Here is a 20,285-nt window from a genome sequence, read left to right on the forward strand (position 1 = left end):
AGTGATCCTGGAAGACTGTTGACATCAGCCTTGGGCCTTCAAAGTTAAATGAACACACAAGCACACACAAACACATCCATATGCATGTACATACCACATACACAAACGCACACAAAAGGGGGAAAGGAAATCGAAGAGTTGAAGAGATTTGCCTTATGGGGGTATTCATTTTTCTGACATGTAAAGCAGATATGTGAAGGACAGATGACACCTGCCTACGGCACGTGCCTAAACTCATTCCTTCCAGCCTGCTCCAACCCCTTAAAATCAACCTGGTACCAGATAGAGACTTCATGGATGAGAAAAGTGGACTCAGTCTGACTCTATATCATCCATTATTCTGAACATGCCAACAGACAAGTAGCTTCTGGGATTTCATGTAGTCTTACATTTTATTATGACCTATATATGTATAGGTACATGCGTGCACAGGTGTGCGCACTTGCAGGTAGAGGCAAAAGGTCAACCACAGATGTTGTTCTTTATACAACATCTTGTTTATTGAGACCTAGTTTCTCACTGAATCTAAAGTCACAGTTTTGATTAGGCTGCCTGGCCCGGGAGCCCCTGAGATCTGCCCATCTCTGCCTCCCCAGCACTGGGATTAGAAGTGTGTGCCACAATGCCCCTCCTTATGTAAGTTCTGATGATTGAACTCCGGTCCTCAGCCTTGAGCAAGCACTTTATGGACCGAGCCCATTTCCCCAGCACCATGGCTTTGAGGCAACTCGGACTTTTGAAGGTATCTATATTTCAATTATTTTTGTCTCCCCCAAATCCCGTGTGTGTGTGTGTGTGTGTGTGTGTGTGTGTGTGTAAAATTAGCCCCAAATTCAAGTGCTGCAAATATACCTGGCAGAGAGTACTACAGCTATTCTCTGGCCGGTAAGCATCCGACTTTGAACTTCTTACTGGCCTTGTCTATGTGCTGTTATGGCCTTGTGTCTGTGACTATTGAAAATTCCCTTAGGAGGTAGGTGAGAAAGTGAGAATCTATAATCCCAGCTCTTGGGAGGTAGGGGCAGGAGAATCAGGAGTTTACATTTGCCCAGGGCTCTAATTAGGCTCAGTGCAACTAGAATCTGAACTAGATATCCTCACTTGTAACTGCTGATCCCTTGGAAAGTCAAGTTGCTGGGTGGAAAGATACCAAATGCTGGTGTGTCTGCTGCCTTCTTGACCCATGAGGCAATCACTGATCGTAAGGCTAGCTGGTATGTTGCAAAATATTTTCTTTGTATGTCTTGTGTTTTGTATCTTCCCAACACAGAATGATCTGACCTGGTACATCAGAGAGCAGTCATCAACATGGTCCGGCATGAGCCACTGTCCAGAGGACAGTTAACCAATCCCAGCTACAGGCCTGCCCTGATGTGGTCCCATTGCTCTGCACAGTCACTGCAATCCAACAATGGGGGTTGGCAGGCCACATGGGGAGCTGAATACCATGAGGAGAAACAGTGACCATGACAGGTTGGTTCCTCTAGTTAACAAGCCGCAAACTGCATACTGAAAGTCTGCTCTATGCAAAAGGTTAAAACTATTGCCTGTTGGGTAAAAGGAAAATAAACCAAATTACCCAATGTCCTATAAGCAATCAGTTCCCCAAAGCTCTGTGGGGTAGAGCTGAGGGTGTGGCTTGACCTTCTTGGTTTTGCCTGGTTCACTGTCAGACCCTTTGGTGCCTCAGGATTATCTCATTTAATCAGATCCATAAGGTCCTGACTTAGCCGTCCGTTTTGGAATTCTGTGCCTGTCTTCATCTCTCCATTGTAGGCCCTTGGGTTTTGTCCTTTTGGTTTTGTGTGTATACATGCATTTGTACATGTGTACATACATACAGATGGTGTGAGCACATAGGTCTTGAGGTCAGAGGTCTATGTCAGGTGTCTTCCATAATTATTCTCTACTTTTGAGTCAGTTTCTCTCTGGAGCACCCTAATTCAATAAAATTTGATATCCAGCAAGCCCCAGGAATCCTCCTGTCTCCACCTCTTCCAGGGAAGGGATGACAGGCATGCAATAGCATGCCTGGCTTTTTATTGGGTCCTGGGGATCAAACTCAGATCTTTGGGTGTGCACAGAAAGCACTTTGCTGACTGCACCATCTCCCCAGCACACACTCTGCGGTTTTAAGAAACATTCTTACCCTGCAGGAAGGGGCTTAGTGGAACACTGTGTCCCACTGACATGTTATTCAAATGGCCTCTTTCCACAAAGATGCTTAGAACACAGTCCCACCCTCCAGTCATGCTGACTACATGAAGATCCCTCTTGTTTCTCAAGAGTCCAGCTCCGCAAACGACTCCAATGACACACAGGTCCCCTGAGTCATACTTACACGTGTGCCAAGGTGGCGCTGAAGTGCTTATAAATGTAGGTTTCGAGGACAGGGTTAAAATGCTGAAACTTGATGTCTCCTATCAGCGAAATGATGAAGACCTGCGGAAGGTGACCAGCATTAGCAGCCGCAGTGAACAGCCCCCAACGCTCCTCTGCCCGTGAGCAAGACTCTGCCCTCCTGGTGCCTTTTCTTTCTCCATCATTTTTTAACAATATTTAGACAACATTCTACTGTTCGAGCTGAAGAGTAAGTCTTAGGGTGAGTATTTAACATAGATTATATATGTCCAGCTTACTGCTCTGAGTGTACCGATCCAGGCCATCACCAGTGGCCATGGGAAGCTAATGTCTCAAAGAAGTGCTGTCTGTACACAGATGACTTAAGTCATAGAAGAACACAGGAAAGGAGGAAGGGAGATAGAGAAAGGGGCTTGTGGGAATTGTAAACTATTGCAACTTTGTAAGAGATTTTTCCAAGTGGAGTATGAGTAACCCCCGGGAGTTTCAGAGTTTGGTCTCTCCATTTCTTCCCTGTATGGTACCTTATGTCTACACAGAACCTACAGTGTCCACAAAGAACCACTGTCCACCAAGAATGAGTATGTACAAATGAAGAGGCACCTGGGATTGCTATCTATGCCAACAGCCAGCTGCCTGCCCTGCTGGGCTTAATCTACATTGGTCTCTAGTCAGCCTCTTTTTCCTATAAATGGGACCATCTCAAGTTGACAGCCTTGCCTACCTCTAGCTTGCAACATTAGCTTAGATGCTGTTATAATTTGTATATGCTTAGCCCAGGGAGTGGCACTATTAGAAGGTATGGCTCTGTTGGAGTAGGTGTGTCCTTGTTGGAACTGGCGTGTCACTTTGTGTGTGGGCTTTAAGTCCCTCGTCCTAGCTGCCTGGAAGCCAGTATTCTCTTAGCAGCCTTCAGATGAAGATGTAGAACTCTCAGCTTCTCCTGCACCATGCCTGCCTGGATGCTGCCATGTTCCTGCTTTGATGATACTGGACTGAACCTCCGAACCTGTAAGCCTGCCCCAGTTACATGTTGTCCTTATAAGAGGTTCACTTGGTCATGGTGTCTCTTCACAGCAGTAAAATCCTAACTAAGAAGTCCTGACCCCCCTGCCAAACTGACCAGTTTTCCAACACTGGTAAACATCAGTTTGCAACCCACCTACCCCTTCAAGCCCAGTCCTCAGATAAAATCCTGTCCTAGACTCTCCCCAACAGTGAGAAAGTGAGGCTAGGTTTAGATGTGTCGGCTTCCTCCCACTCACAGGACAGGTCTGTATTTCCCACCGTCCCATCCTTTCACGTCACTGCTCTGATTTCAGTTGTCAGAATAGGCGTAAGTAAGCACTGGGTGACAAACTTGCCTGCTACGCTGCTTATCACAGGTAAGGACACTACAATTCATCTCTGATGGATGAATGCAGCCTCCCTGACATGGCTGGACAAGGACATACATCATTCTTTATTGAGGGCCCCTCCTGGGCTTTGACTAGAGTGTGGTAAAGGAAGTTAAAGCGCCTGCTGATCTTAACGTAATTAAACCCACTCTTTTCCCTAAGGAGAAAGTGAAAGTATGTAAAAGGTGAGACCAAATAGAGAACAAGTGCTTGGAAGAGACGTCTTCAGTTCCTCATCTGACTTCTGAGAGTTCAAGCTAAAGAAATACTCAAGAGAAGTATATGAGTAATTTTGCTCAATGATATTTATGGTATATTAAGAACAAACTATCAAAGAATGAACACTGGTCAACATGAGCAGGTGCTTACCAGAGCGTCAAACACAAGGAAGTCATATGTTTCATTGTCTGACATTTCCATCATTATGTTAAAAAGTGCGTCTAGTGTGTCCTGTAAAAACTGAAGGTGAGACCAACAGAGAGGTTATTTTGTTTCCAACCTGCTACATGCTATAGAAAAAAAAATAATGGGAGTCATTGGGTTCTATAGAATAGATGTGAGACTATTTTAATACTATTACTTTTGTAAGACTGGCACAGTGGCTCAGCTAAGCTATGTAGATACTAAGTTTTGGATTTCCAGTTGGTTTAACGGAGGTTGGTGAACTAATGACACAGTATACGTGTGACTTTGGACATATAAGACATATGGACATACCTTAACAATCTCTCCTCCATCCACTTCCATTAACTTTTTCAGGTTGTGCTTAATGTTCTGAGAATTAGAACGCCAGTTTAGTAAGCCTAGCAGGTCCACTGGGGAAGAACAAACATAAACCACAGACATTAGAAGACATAGCTGCAGAATTTTCTAGAAAAGGTAAGTGCTACTAGGCCAGGGAGATGGCTCAGGGGGTGAAAGTGCTTGCCATGGAAGTATAAAGACTTGAGTTCAGATCTCTAGAACCCAATCTGGCTGGCTGCAGTAGAACACGCCTGTAGCCCCTGCCTCTCCAGTGCTCCATACGGTGAGCCAGCCTGGTTTACACAGTAACAGACAAGAGATCTTGTTACAAACAGAATTGAAAGGTGGGGGGGTCTGACATCTGAAGTTGTTCTCTGACCTCTACATGTGAACTGAGGCACATGTCTGCCCGCACACATGTGAACACACGCATCTCATATGCACATGCTGCACACATGTGAACACATACATCTCATATGAACACAAAGATCTTTAAAAGTTAACTGTTCTTAGTAGTATCTAATTTGCCGTATGTGGTGATGCAGGCCTTTAATCACAGTTCTCAGAAAGCAGAGTTTGAGGACATCCTGGTCTACAGAGTGAGTTCCAGGACAACAAGGGCTACACAGAGAAACTGGTCTTGAAAAACGAAGAACCAAGATCAAAACCAAAACACCCAAAACAAAACAAAACAACAGAAACAAAAAAACAAAACCCCACAACTTTAAGAAGTACCTTGGGTGTTATTGCAAATTTTGCAATTTATTAGTTGTCATTTAAATCAGAGAAAACCTTGTGATCCTCTTTAGTCCCTCAAGGGGGGGGACGGACAATCAGTAACTAATCTGCAAGAGCATAAAATGACTGACTAGAACTCATGTATCTCAAATGATGACATCATCGTTGTGAAAGTAAACTTAGAAAGCCCTCCTAACTATCCTCCCAGTAGCCAACTTCCTGCCCTATGGTTATCCATGTTCGGGCAGATTCCCAGGGAAGGGACAGCATCCAGACACATCGGTGCCCTTTGAGGTCACAACTGTACTGTAGAGGGTTTTCAGAGGAGAAAAACGGGCTTTGTGCCACTAAATTGCTTGCTTTAGGTCTCGAGACGACTGAGTGGCAGCAGGAGAGGGGTTTAAGTAGCTCCATCTGATTCTAACCATGGCAGGTCACAAATACACACACAAATGCACAAATGGCTCTCGTGATTAGACTTCCTCCCGGACAGCTGACTCCATGTGTGCAATTTTTTTTTTTTTTAAATCTGAAATCCAAAGCGTTTCTATCTAGTTCCAAGTATTTTAGATAAGGGATATTCAAAGTGCACGAGTTGTCACTCTTGTTTAAAAGATGGGGAAACCAAGTCACAGGGAAGTCATCTGAGCTGTGACGGCCAGAGGTAATCTAGCTCCAACTAGCTTCCAAACACTGAAACAAAATCAGAAGCATACACAGAGAGTAGAAAGTTTACCATGCCATTAAGTAGGTGTTAAAGCTCTGTATTCAGTGGCCACATGCATTTCATTATTTAATTAAACTCTAAAATTTATATGGATTCCAACCACCAGCCATTTGGGCTGCTTCCAGCGTGCCCACGTGGTAAACGTCAGAAAACATTCACACGGATAAGAGGTGATGCACAGCTCGCTGGAGCCAGCTTCAATTTCTGAGAGATACACTCAGCCTCTGTGACTACTGTACCTTTAACTCTTATCAGCAGTGCGTTAGATTGTCACCCAGCCCTCATCCCCATAGTCAGGCTTATGAGAGTGGCCCAGTTTACTGTGTCTTCTAGGAATCTAAGAACACTTTTTGGCTTAAGTGAGTCGACCTTCCCATGTGGATGAGCTCTGAACTCTAGTCTGTTGAGTCCAGCCTTGAGTTCAAGTTGAAACACCATCCATACGCTCTCGAAAGCCAGAATTTGTCAAAACCAACCCTAGGAGTACTAGGTACTAGGTACTCCTAAACAGCAACCAGGATCTGAGTCTTGAGTGTGCCTTCTTCTCTCTGCTGTGCACCATCCCTAAGGCAACGATCCTGTTCCTCTCTGCCCCAACTCACCCTCCCACTAACAGGCCTGATCCCGTGAGTGCATGCCACCACAGACAGTCCTGCTAAGGTAGAAACCCTGGGCAGTAAATCCAGGGCTCCCTGGTCAGCAGGGCTCCTTCCTTGTAGCACAGGTTAACGCCATGTTAAATGTATAAGAGCTTGGAGGTTTGATGAGAAACAAAATGGAGCCTCGTTTAAACTGTGCTGCTGATTTCATGGAAAACTACTGGCTTCCTGGAGCAACGGAAGGCGGAAGACTAGGAGACATAGGAACTCTACTGGATGTGGGGGTTCGTACCTGTATACTCAGCAACTGGAAAGCCGAGGCAGGGGGATCACTACTAGTTCTAACCAACCTGGGCTACATAGTGAGACTCTGCGTCAAAAAAAGTAACAGAAACAAGCAAAAGAACCATGACATTAATCCATGTTCTCTGCCATCCCTGTTTGGGAAGAGATTGATTACAGCCAGAATCCGCCCCTTTCTGTTCCTGTATCGTCTATTATTAAAACCAACAAGAAACCCTGGCTCGAAAAACAAAAAACAAACCAAAAACCAAAAAACAACAAGGTGCTAGCACTGCCTTTGAGTCCCTGAAGGAGGGTCGTCTGAGATTTCTGAATTCTACCTACTCGTGAATATGCCTAGGTTTTATGATATGAAAATGCACTTGTGACAGCTAATTATTTTAACTGTCAGCTAGACAGGATCTAGAACCACCTAGGAGACCAACCTCTGGGTCTACATGTCTATGAGGAAGTTTCTAGGTTGTGCTAACAGAGCTGGGGCACCCCACTTAAAATGTGTGCAGAGTAGGCAAAAAGGGCACTGAACAGCCAACAGCATTCATCACGTTCTGCTCCCTGACTGTGTGACCAAGTGGTCCATGCTCTTCTGCTGTCCCCCACTGTGATGGGCTGTCCCTGTGAACCAGGCGCCAAAAGAAACTTTCCTCACTCAAAGTGCTCCTGTCAAGCACTGTATCACGGCACCTGGAAAGGTAACTTATACAGCACGGCCGAGCATCGCTGGAGGAGCAGCATCCTGTCTCAGAAGACCCGACACCACCTGGTCTGGTATAAGGAGTCTAAACAGGGAGCTTAGGAGGACCAGATGAGGAGCATCCGTGTCCATGTGGTCCCCACACCTACCATTTTGGGTGAGCTTTGTGGAGCAGATGAGAGTGGCGATCTGAAAGCTGTCCTTCGTGCTGTCTTTGCTGGGTGTGAAGACGGATGGGTTTTTGGACGCTTGGAGTTCTTTTTCTTCCAGCTCTGCTTTGGTCCCAGGCAGAGTCAGATAATATTTAGCATCTTCCATTTTCTTATTATCACCCTGAAAGGGAAGTGAGTTAGAAAACCTAGAATCAGGGCAATATCTCTCAGGCTAGTAAAAAAAAAAATACCCTCTCCCAAAATAACATGATCATTTTTAGCAGATGTGAGACTTTATCAAATTATGTTTATAAATCCCCTATAATTCAGACATTATCTTCCTATAGAATTTGCAGCAGAAGTAACTTTATCATGGAAAATAATGTGGTAAAACTGTGAGGTAGAAATCAGACTATCCTATTCTCTGTCAGAAGTAAATACATACATTACAGAATAAGGTTCTGAGTTTGATTCTCTTGCACTTATAAATGGTCACAATGTATACTTTACTGGGCCAATGGAGAAAGAAGTAGCTATGTACAGATTCTGAAACTACTCACAAGACTAAATAGATGCTAAGGAAAGAAAACGTTCATTGATCAGGCCCAACTCAGGCCAGCTGCCTACTAGGCCGCCCTCTGCCAGCTATTACTGGGGAAATGAGATCTCCCAGCATGTACTTCTAACTCTAAAACCTCAGTAGGTTTAGGGCTCGGAACAGTATGCAGAGAATAGACACAAAACAGGAAAAGTAGCAAGGACCAGACAGTAAGGAAACGGTGCCTAGGTAACAATGATTCAAAAAACCACATCCTATAATACCCACCAGGTTCTAACCCAGGCACACCTCTGCAGTGTCTGTACCACTTGGATGACAGACAGCAGAAGCACGAGCCATGCCCTTTACTAACCAGAACCCAGGCACACCCTCTGCCCCTCAGTGAGATACTCCTGGAACACCCAGCAGTCATGCAACTCACTCTGCTGAGAGCACCGTAAAGTCACACAAAGGTGTGACCTGGAGCCCTTTAGACTAAAGGGGGCAGACTTGTGTGCCTTTAAGTAGATTTCCGAAGTTTTACACTTAAATCTGAAAGGACCCTGAAAAGCCACATTGAAAGGGAACAGTGGTACACTGGGCCATTCCGAGGTCCGGTTCTATGAGTATCACCTTGTACACCACCAGGTCGTGCCTCCCATCCTGCAGCGTGGTACCATCTGCGTTCATCAGTTTCACAAAGGCCACCCCAAAGGCTCGCTCTGATTTATCTCTGGCTGAAAAGATAGAAATACCTGCCTGAGCCATGTGGGTGGACAACGGGAGGTGACCGGGACGGCAGTTAATTTCATGTTCGCTCTGGGGTGTGACGTTCAACCACACCCACAGTAATCAACATAGGCCAACAGTGAGCTTGTTTATGTCACAGCTGCCCCCAAACTGAGAGTGCCTTATATTTCACATAGGGTATGTTTCCTATATTGCCTGGTTATGAGACCACCATCTACTGAATCATCTACACCAGAACAGTGGTGCCGACCAATCTCAGCTCTGTCAATCAATGGCGTGTCCAACATGTCAACGTAGTCTGACCCCTTTCTCTCTCCATGCTGTTTCTACCCAAGGCCCAGACATGCTCGCCCCCACATCTGTTACCTCCACAAACCCTTCCTTCTATCTTCATGCCTTTTCACACAGTAGAAAGGGGAACTCCCAAATCAAACTCATTCATGGCAATTCCCCTGCCTCGACCCCTTTAATGAAGTTAGGTATGTGACTCATAATCATAACTCCAGCTACTTGGGAGACTGAGGCAGAAAGAATTCCAGTTTGAGGCCACCCTGGACTATATATCAAGACCCTCACTCAAAAATATACACTAACAAAAGTATGGGGCAGGGGATGTGCCTTAGTGGTAGAGCATATATCTGTCATGCTCAGGGCTGTGGGTTCAGTCTCTAGCATTCAGAAAAAGAAAATAAAAATCACTGTTCTACTATCCTGATACCAATGAATGCTGAGCTAAATTTGTCAAGTATCTATTTTTCGGCTATCCACGTTCGAAAAGCATACCAGGAAATAGTACATCTCTAAATGGAATTGTGCCACAGCCCTCCTAATACTTACATTCTTGAGATGATCTGTGTCGGAAGGTAAATCGTATGTGGCAGCGTGTGACCTCTTCAATGGCAATGAAGACCTGCAGAAAGGGGAGGAGTCAGAAGGCAAGGCTCATTTGGAATCATTCCTCTTAACTGCAACACACATTTTTTTTGGTCCTGGACCATATATGTTTGCATGGTATGGTGTGATGTCTTGTCTCTGCATATGTTTTGCACTGTTCAAATCAGGATAATTAGTATATCTACTGCTTTAAGCTTTCACTGTTTGCTTAGGGTGGTTAGATCCAAAACCCTCCCTCTTAACTATTCTGAGAGAAAGAGACTTTAGATTTGGCTTTTATATCTTATCCTAGCACAAGTTCCTTCAGAGGCTCAAAGCTTGCTAGCAGGATCGCTTCTCACAACCACTCCAAGCCAAAAGCATCTCAGAGGGAGATGGCTCTGCTATTTATCATAGCTTCAGGGTTTAGACACATTATGCACCTGGCATCCAGAGGGATGGATAAGACATAGATTTTGAGATCTACATAGGACCCTTCCAATGGGAAGTTGCATGTAGATATGGTGGTAACTAGTATCTATAAGAGGAGAAAAGGTAGAATACCAGCGTGGGGGTGTTCTCTGACAGTAGTCCAGTAAGTTACAGGAAGATAGTGTAACAGCATCAGTATCTCTATTAGTCAGAGTTCTCTAGAGTCGCTAAAAACACATTTCTGAGGAGCTCACAATGCCCAAGATAAGTAGCTTTAAAAGCCACGATACAGCTAGAAGCGGTGGTATGCGCCTTTCGTCTCAGTGCTTGGGAGGCAGAGGCAGGTGACTCAGTGAGTTCCAGGGAAGCCTGAACTTTATGGCAAGCTCTAGGACAGCCAGAGGTTACAGAGTGAGAAACTGTCTTTTTCTTTTAAAAAGCACAATATAAATTCACATGAATTACACCATAAAAAACACAGACTACAGAAGAATGTAAAAAATAATTGCTACCCAACTGAGATATGAGGACAGTGTGTCGGTTTGTGGATTTTATGCTTAGGACCCCACCGATGCTGACAATGGGTGCTGCAGCAGCCCGGCATTCAGAGGTGACCCCGAGGTGCTCCAAGATTTGAGGGGTTGCTTCTCTTCCCAGGGTCTGCTGCCTCTTCAGAAAGAGGTCATAGCCATGGCCGCCTGTCTAGTTTTAAGACCACTGTGAGCCCACAGGGGATGCTGGATCGGAAAGCACTTTATAATTCACGAAAGCCTTCCTTACACCAAAGAGGCCCAGAACACTCAGGCAGGAGCCAACAAGAACAACATGTTGGGAAGCTGATGACGGAGTGGGAGCTTCTTAGCTTGTCTGCAGCATCTTGGCAGCCCACTGCCTTATTATAGCCACACGTTTTTCTATTCCCGTCTCTATACATTTGTGAACAAGAATACTCTGTCAGAATGTTGGGCTTCGTAAAATACATGCTCTAAAGACTGTTTAACTACTGGTTCAGCATTTAAAAAAAATTAGTTTCTTCGAGAATCTCGCACAATGTATTTTGATTATAGCCCCCTCCCTCCACCCCATCGTCGGTTCATTTCTTTCTACAGACGATCTGAAATGTCCAGATATGATAAGAATGATCTGCGGTTTAGAAAGTGGACAGGGATCTTAACAAGGGTCAACGGCTGAAGGAGTTACGCGTTCTCACCTTGACCGTCTCGTACCAACAGGGTTGCTTGACCTGGTAATACACCACTGACTTGTACTCCGAGACGCCTTCGTACCCAGCACCGGGATGAATGGCTTTCTTTGATTGGAAAGACACAGTTAGGAGATGATACTAGGTCATGAAAAATACGGCAGCAGAAAAAGGTTTCTGAATATACAGCATCCAAAAACTAACTCAAAGTCAGAGGCATGATGAGGTTGAGAAGTCTACGAGCAGCCATCCACACTGTCCTGGGAGACTTTACTGTGGCAGCAAGTGTACGCTGTACCCAGTCAGCAGTCATGCCACATAATGTCAACAAACGCCACCACGGTCCCCTCAGCCCCAAGTACTGCAGGCCACAAGTTGCAGGGTCTTTACTGAATATATATGTTTTTCTGCTTTTAAAGAAACATAATGGTTGGATTATGGACAACAAGGACTGAAGGTCTGGAGAGCATCACTCCAGGATATCTAGAGAGCTTCAGGAGCCGGCACTTTGACTTGTATATTCCAAAGCAATCAGGTGGAGGTGACAGAAGCTTCCAGTGGCCACCTGGTACCTCCCAACTCTCTCAAGTCAAAATCAAGATGTCCAGAAAGCTGCCAGAGGCTGAGAAACTCTGGACTGGAAGTCAGGAGAGCTGGATCCCCTTTGGCTTGGTCTTTAATGTCTGCAATTCCAGACAAAAGAACTCTACTCTGGGTACAAGTTCCTAATGACTAATTCTGGAATTCAGCATTAGCTAACCTACACCAAGGATACCTTTAGTGTCACAGTGCTCCTTCAGCTAGGTGTCCACTGGCTCCACTGGCCCAGGTGATAGCAGTGGGCCTGTCAAGGCCCTTGGGACACCTCTGCTATGGTGTTCAAGTTTAGTGGAGCCATACCACTTGAAAATGTCAAAGAGCCTGACATCCAAAAGTTTAAGTGACCTGTGGTATCTCTGCACAGAAAAAAAAAAAAATCAAAATATATCTAAATAGCTCCAGGAATAAAAATAGTCACTGAAAAAAAAATCACAGGTTTATCAGGTTTTTAAATAATTTTTTCCATATGAGAAAGTATTGAGCATGCTGATGCATACCTGTGATCCCAAAGTAAGAACAAAACCCCAGAAAAGAAGAACACCCAATATGGGGATATTGACAGTAACTTGGGCCAGCAGTCAGCTGCTATCATAGAGCAGGTGTGAGGTGATGAGATTTGTGGCTGATGCTACGTACCTCTAAAAGGTTGCCTTCCTCATCAAACACAGACATGGTCACCTCCACGTTTTTAGGTGTCTTCTTCTTCCCCTTGTCAAACTCCCCATGGATCAGGGTGACATAAATATCATTTCGAACATCCCCTATAACACGACAAGCCTCCCGTGAGTGCAACTGAGGGAAACTCACTTCAAAGTTCCACGACACAACACACAAAAGGTAATCCAAATCTGCAGCAGTCTGCTGGTAATGGCCTGCTTATTCCACAGAAGTCTTTTGAGTGCTCTCCCAGTCCACCTCTCACTACAGACCAAGGTGTCTCTGATGTGCACATTGTGTAAACAGTACCTTTTTTTAAACTACGTTGCACACACATACAAGCATGTGCCACAGCATGAGCGTAGGGGGTCAGAGGATAACTTCTCTGCAAGCAGTTTTCCTCTGCTATTTCTACTGCTGCCCAGCATTCACACGCTCCCAAGCGATTCTCCTGTCTCTCATCTTTCTGCAGGAGTGCTGGGATTGCTGCCATGTGGGTTCTACAGATCATCCAGGTTGTATGGTAAGAGTTTTTATCTACTAAGCCACCTCAGGGATCCAATTCTTTTCAATAATAATTCTTTGTTCCATTTAGGATTCGTGTCTAATAATTAGCATATATTAGATATTGCTAGGCTATCCAGCAGGTTTTTAATAATGCCTTTCAGGTTTCTTGTTCGTGCAGCTAACTGGCTATGCTCAAGGTTCCTGAGGAGACCCAACCCAGGGCCACCAGCAATGTCCTCACAGAGAGGTGTACTGTGAACACTGAGAAAGAGTTAATTGGTTAGAAGGAAATAAGAGAGTGATCTATCAGGGGTGTAAGCGAAGGCAAGAGTCTTGATGGAGGAAGTAGAAGTCTAAATGGCTTAAAGTTGCAAGGATTCTTGGTGCTAAAGATGGGGACCAAAGACAATTTCCCCCAAGCCTGGTGTGTCTGTAGTCAGTGAAAAGCACTTTGCGATGGATGAAGCTGCTCTTCTGAGAAGACACAACAGCCTCCTTTTTTTTTTTTTTAACTTTTTTTTTAATTAGGTATTTTCCTCATTTACATTTTCAATGCTATCCCAAAGGTCCCCCATACCCCTCCCCAATCCCCTACCCACCCACTCCCCCAACAGCCTCCTTTTATGGAAATGTTTATTCATCCATTCCTAGCATTCATTAAAACACCCTCATTCTCAGGTAATGTGTGTGTAGAAAACTACCATTGTCCCTTAACTTCCTGAAAGTGAGAAAAGATCCAATTACTTGCAAAAAAAAACCCAAAAAAACAAAAACAACAACAACAACAACAACAAAAAAAACCTGTTCTCGTGCACTACGTGGCAAGTTGGCTTTCTAGAGTTTTTCAAATGTTATGTGGCCGGCTGTCCACAAGTCACATCAATTAGTTCGTATGAATATTCATCAACTTCCTCAGAGTATGACTCCCTTTGTCTCCTGCAGATATTAGAGAATTAAGTAGGCAACGCTGGTGAATTCAGGAATGTGACTGCCGGTCCCCAACATGTGGTAAGAAAGAAGAGAGCAGAACAAGAGTGGGGACCATGAGGAAATGGGACAAGGAACATGCAGTCAGAGGTCAGAGGACAAAAACAGAGTATCTTGCAGAGACGAAGCTGAGCACAGAGACCCAACATAGAAGGTGACATGAGGAGCAAGGCACTTGTCAATTAAGTAGTTTAATCTCCTGGGCGGAAGGCCTCCGGGTTGTTTCCTGAGAAGGAAGTCAAGTTGGAAGAAACATCTGTGGAGCAGGATGGGAAAGAGTAATCTAGGGATGCTGAGATGCTTAGAGGCGTTTTCTTGGTCCTGCCTAATAAGCAGTCTTTGAGAGTGCTGCAACCCTGTCACCAGTTTCTTGATGCCACTAACCCTAAATGATGTCATCTTAGAGACTCATATTGCCTCAACTGTCCAAGTAGAGGTAATCCTTTCTTCCAACATGGAAAAAAACAAAAAAACAAAAACAAAACAAAACAAAACAAAAAAAAAGAAAACACAAATGGAAACTCGAGCAAGGTGTGTACCTGGCAGGATTATTTCTGGAAAGCCCATTTTCCGTGCTATTGCTGTTGATCTGTCCACCAGGTGTGAAAAGTTCTTCTGCACCTGTGTGAGGTCACCTGGCAGTAACTTTAAGGACACCCAAAGACCTGTAAGGGGAAAAAAGGGGACAAACTTACAGTTCTCTTATAATCTTTGCAACACACTCACAGAAGCTCGTGTGAGACCAATCAGACACCTCAAATAAACACGTAATCCTCCCTGGGTAACATCGTTTTGATGATGTTTCCTTCAAACTCACAAGAGGCCTCCTTACCTGAGAAGTCAACAGATATTGGTGACTTCAGTGGAGAACAAAAAGAGTAAAGATTATCCCAACTGATACCAAAGTATGTTTGCTCCAAGTGTAAGATTATGTGGTGGTGGTGCCAGAAATAATAGACGTTATTAGAAACCATTACATATACACACACAACATGGAAATCTAATTAGGGATGTCAGAGTCAGGGCAAATCATGAAAAAAAGAAATGAATGTCAGGGGCTAGAGAGATGGTGCAATGATTAAGACCTCTTGCTGCTCTTCCAGAGGACCTAAGTTTGAATTCCAGTGCCAGTGTTGGGCAGCTCACAATTGTTTGTAACCCCCAAGGAACCCAGTACCTCTCTTCTGGTCTCTGTGGGCATCCACACATGTGGCAGATACTCAAACACACAAGCATATACATTTTCTTAGTACTTAAGACAGAAGCAACTTAATGTCTTATATTTTAATTAAGATAAATGGCTAATAAAGAAATAAACAGGGCAAGAGAATACTGAAAGGAAAAAAGTGAATAGTTGTTAAATCTCTGACAACTACAGGATTTATTTATTTATTTATTTTTTACTTTATGGGTACAAGTGTTTTACTTGCATCATGCATGTCCATGGACTACATGATGCTTGATGACCCAGCAGAAGGACCATCAGACCTCCTGGCACTAGAGTTAGACTGTGTGAGCTGTCATGTGAATACTGGGAACTAAACTCAGGTCCTCTGCATGAACAGAAAGTATTCTTAATTCCTCTCCAAACCCTGAATTAGTCACTTCTTAAACTAAAGAAACAAATTCTAAGTGCAAACTAAGTATCAATATACAAATTGAAATACAAAGTCACAAAGCGATGTTGGTGATAAAGAAAGACCCTCACAAAGAAATCTGCCATGAATACACATTCACAGAGAAGCAGAAGCTCATCTACGTTTTGTAAAACAAAAACTGGAAACAAGTGCATTTTAGAGAAGATAGAAGAATAATTATCTGTTGGGGTTGGTCTGGTGCTGCTATGTACTCAAATGCTAAATACCGGCCCCCAAGATCTGGTTGCCCTAAGAAGAATGAATGCTCATGTACACCAGCTTTGGTTGTGCAAAACTTGCTTCCCCGAGTTAATTGGTCAATAAAAGGCTAAAAAAGCCTGTGATTGGGCAGTAGAGAGAGAAAGATGGGACTTCAGGATCAGTAAAGGGTCTCAGGAGAGACCAGAAGGGAAAGGACAGGGGAGATCAGGATAGGAAGCGGCCGCCATGAGAGAAGATGGACCATGAACATGTAGCCAGGGTAAACAGCAAGTATCAAGGGGCATATGGCTGAGATGTAAGTAAGAATAGCTCCAAACCTACCCAATCTAGGCTTATAGCTTGTAAATAAAGCATAAGGATTGTGTGTCTTTTATATGGGCTAGCTAGAATATAAGTTCTTATTACAATTATCTTCCTTTAAAAAAAATCTGAGATGGTAGGATATTCATGTATCTCTTAGACCATCCAAACTGGAGGTGCTTATTTAAATACATGAGGACCACTGTCTACTTGCCACCTTTCAGACAGGAGAGAATTTGCACGCTTGGCACAAAGGACAGGCAGCACTTGCACCATCCATCTGAGTTGAAGCTTGTTCCCACCACGGACCCAGAAGTCCTACCACTGGGAGTCCCAAAGCAGCGGTCCTAAACTCATAGAAAGCTTCAATACAGAAAGACTCATAGCAGGGTGGCTTACATTTACAGCACTAAGCAGCTAGAAAACTCCTTGAGTAGGAGTCTACTCAAGGAACTGGACCCCACCCCACCCCACCCCCAGCAGGCTAGATGGCAAAATGGAGTCACTCTGGTCATAGCTTTAAAAGGAAACTAAACTGTTATCTGGCCTTCTGAGGTATCAGGAGAGAAAGATAATGTCCAGATGTCCTTAAAAGGCTCCTGCAAGCCACAGGATGCTACTTGCTGTGTTTCAGTCCTGACATTAAAAATAATATGATTGGTTTTCTTACTGCCCCAAACCAATTGATTTTTATGTTTTCTTTCCTCCCTCCCTTCCTTTCTCCCTCATTCCTCCCCTCTTCCTGTCTGTCCATCCATCCATCCATCCATGTATCCATCCTTCTTTCCTTTTCCTTCTCTGTCTATAAACCCACACTTTCCTGCTCAGCCTCGCAGAAAACTAATCCTACTTTATGGAAAGAAATATCACTCAGCTGTCAAAGAGAAATAAAATCCAATCAAAATATTTAAATTAAATTTGCTATAAGTTTGGCTTTGAGCATTTTAAACATTAGAATGTTATACAACCACAAAAATAAAGAGATATTTGTGCTGGATAAAAAGACAACTGAAAAGGACTTTTTCTATTTCAGAGCAAGAAAGGAATGGCATTGTTTTCCATTCTGTTCCAAAAAGGAAATCCTATGTAAAATGCAATCTCACTAGTATAAGAATGTTCTACTCTAATCAAAATTATAATCTTAAGCTAAAAGATCTAAAGAGCAAGGGAGTGGGGAGATGGCTGTGAATGTGAAGTTCTTGCTGCACAAGACTTGAGTGTAGACCCCCAGCACCCATGACTCACTAGTAGGCATGAAGGCTCGCTATACATCCAGTGTTCAAGAGGTAGAGACAGGGATTTCTAGATTAAGCTAGATCCATTAGTGAAATAGTGAGACTCAAGCCTACACATGTACATCCCTACTCTGAGTGCCCATTCAAATGCAAACATGCATACAAACATATATAAACGGGGGAGCTAGTTATTTGTGTTCAGGTTCTTTACTGCTCCAATCTCTTTCTACCTGAACAACTGTGAACACCCTGAAAACTCTGTTTCCCTGCTTGATTTCATTTTAAACAGTGTCATAGGGTAGTAATGAAAAGAGGTGGCACCACTTCGAGAGCCTTTCAAGTTTGGCCGCCACCTTGGCACTTGAATTTTAATGTTGTGACCATTATTCCTTACTATTTGAATTTGAAACATTTCCACAAGAATTTCTCTTAGCTGAAGCTATCAAAAGACAGGTACGCGCAAGTTCCAGAGAAGATACACAAGCTCTGCCAGGTAGCCTACAAGTTCACATCAACGGATACTTGGATCATTCCGTCTCTTTCGAGTCTCGGAAAGCACAGCTAAGGGGTAAGTTTATTGAGGACACACTACAAATGCACTCCTGAGTCACTTTCTGTTGGCACATTTACTTTGAGGAGTTATCACTGGGAAGAGAGGACAGAAAAACAGTCTCGTGGGGGTGGTGGTGGTGGTGGAGTGTCTGTTCCAGGGAACTTACAAATCCAACCCTGATCCCACTAGAAAAGGTGAAGGTTTTAGATCTTCAATGCGGAGATATCTGAGAAGGGCGGTGTTCAGGGGAGGCTGCTTGGTATCAGAGTAGATGGTGAAAGGGCAGGGACCTTGCTCTGCATGTTCCCTCCCCGGTCCCCACCCAAAGTCCCCTCACCGGGCAGCCTGTGTACCTTGTCCTTTGTGATTCACTTCCTTTGCAGCTATGACTTTATTTAGGACCGACGTGAGTGGCTCATTCTCTCCGATCACGTGGGAGGTTATCAAGGGGGACATGATGAGCTGTCTCTGGCGGATGTAGGTCTCCATGGCAATTCTGGTGAAGACAGAAGAGGTAAGAAGGAAGGCAGAAGTAGAGAAAATATCTAAAGTGTGTCCTGAGAACGTGGAGGTCTTGGGGGAGCAATCTGGAAATACAAACACAAGCCTCAGCAGAGGGCTCGTGGGAAACCACTGTCTTGGATTATGTTCCCACGTGGTCCCCCAACAGACCGGGCTAAAGTCAACATGGACTCGTTCATCACAATGCAAATGCAGCAAGGCTTTGGTAAAGTAGACTATCTTCTAAGATCTCAGCATGGAGCAATTGCAGCTTAACCCCCCAAAGAGGCTGGCTTCAGCAAATACACCAATGAAAGTCCCCCAGAAAAGTTACCTACAGAAGTGACTTGAAGCTGACCCACCAGGTAGCTACCTTCTGTCTGTCTTCTGTCCCTGCCATAAGAGCAATGACCAATCCCAGGTTTGCTTTCTGCTTTTGTCTATAAGCCAATCTCCTCTGCCTGGCTCACGGGGACACTTCTGTTCTATGGCATGCAATGCTGCCCAACACTTCTAATCTAGGATTGGGCAACAGAATAGGAAATAAGGTCAACTATGTAAATTGCTGTAATTTTGTCCCTGGTACTTTCTTCCTTTCATTCTTCCATTGATCATATATGGGTATATATGTATGTATACATACAAACACACACACACAAATATATGTAAATATCATATATATTGAGATTATAATTCCAACATTTTTCCCTTCCATGTTCTCCCTCTAAGTCCTCCCACATACCCTTCCTTGCTAGCTCTCCTTCAAACTCATGGCCTCTCTCTTCACTAATTGTTATTGCATGCACATATGACTATCCTGTTCAGGCCATACAACACTACCTGGATGTTTTCAAGGCTGACCATTTGGAACTGGAGGGATGATCTGTGTGCCTTCCCTACGGAAGAACAGCTCTCTGGCCCCTAGTTTTCCTCAGTTGTCTTTAGCTAGCTCTTTGTATAGCATTGAGGCCTTATAGGCTTTTGCTTGTCCACTTGGGCATGTCCATTGGTGTTGTCCTTGTTCAGCGCATGTTTGGATAGTCATGCCAATAAGGCTTTAGGGGTGCAACTCCTTATTTATTACGAGGAGACATAGTCTCACAGCAAACTCCCTGGTCCTCTGACTCTTTCCACCTCCTCTTCTTAAACATGTCAGGGAAATGACAAGACAAAGAAAGTGGGGGTGGGCAACAATGGCCAAGTGTTAAAACACTGAAGTTCAAGCTGATGACTAAGGAGAAGTTAAGCAATTAAAGTCAGAGGCACTTAGACTTGGCTGCTTGGATAGGACAGAAGGACTAGCCAACGGACAGGAGACCTGGCTCCTGGGACTAGCTCCACCTGACAGAGTACTCTATAGGATCTTACTCCCCTGGGAGGCCCACATCCACACGGCCATTTGATACGTGGATACAGTATGTACAGGGGATAATGGGAAGGTGTTTTGAGATATTCGATGACTTTAAATTTAGGATTGCAGTGACCAATCAGCAAATGAGATCCAGCTGAATTAGCACATCAGGTAAGGTCCACTAAGAGTGAGGCCAAAGGACCAAACACAGCCCCCATTCTCTTGA

At 44.2% G+C, this 20,285-nt stretch overlaps 1 protein-coding gene across 3 annotated transcripts in view; it reads right to left on the reverse strand.

The window, feature by feature from the left end:
- Positions 1-20,285, reverse strand: part of Dock5 (dedicator of cytokinesis 5) — a 181,645-nt gene that overhangs the window by 57,873 nt on the left and 103,487 nt on the right. For 2 of the 3 annotated variants that reach the window (NM_177780.3, XM_011245170.2), the window contains exons 12-21: positions 18,561-18,703; positions 14,800-14,925; positions 12,746-12,870; positions 11,519-11,617; positions 9,841-9,913; positions 8,887-8,990; positions 7,713-7,896; positions 4,476-4,573; positions 4,128-4,217; positions 2,342-2,442 (exon numbers count right to left, since the gene is read on the reverse strand). In NM_177780.3, the coding sequence (NP_808448.2) occupies positions 2,342-2,442; positions 4,128-4,217; positions 4,476-4,573; positions 7,713-7,896; positions 8,887-8,990; positions 9,841-9,913; positions 11,519-11,617; positions 12,746-12,870; positions 14,800-14,925; positions 18,561-18,703 (1,143 nt within the window). Of the gene's footprint in view, positions 1-2,341; positions 2,443-4,127; positions 4,218-4,475; positions 4,574-7,712; positions 7,897-8,886; positions 8,991-9,840; positions 9,914-11,518; positions 11,618-12,745; positions 12,871-14,799; positions 14,926-18,560; positions 18,704-20,285 lie in introns of those variants that run through there. The other variant, XM_017316175.1, reaches the window with a different exon arrangement.

The sequence above is a fragment of the Mus musculus genome, chromosome 14, assembly GCF_000001635.26.
Source record: "Mus musculus strain C57BL/6J chromosome 14, GRCm38.p6 C57BL/6J".
NCBI classification, from domain to species: Eukaryota; Metazoa; Chordata; class Mammalia; order Rodentia; family Muridae; genus Mus; species Mus musculus.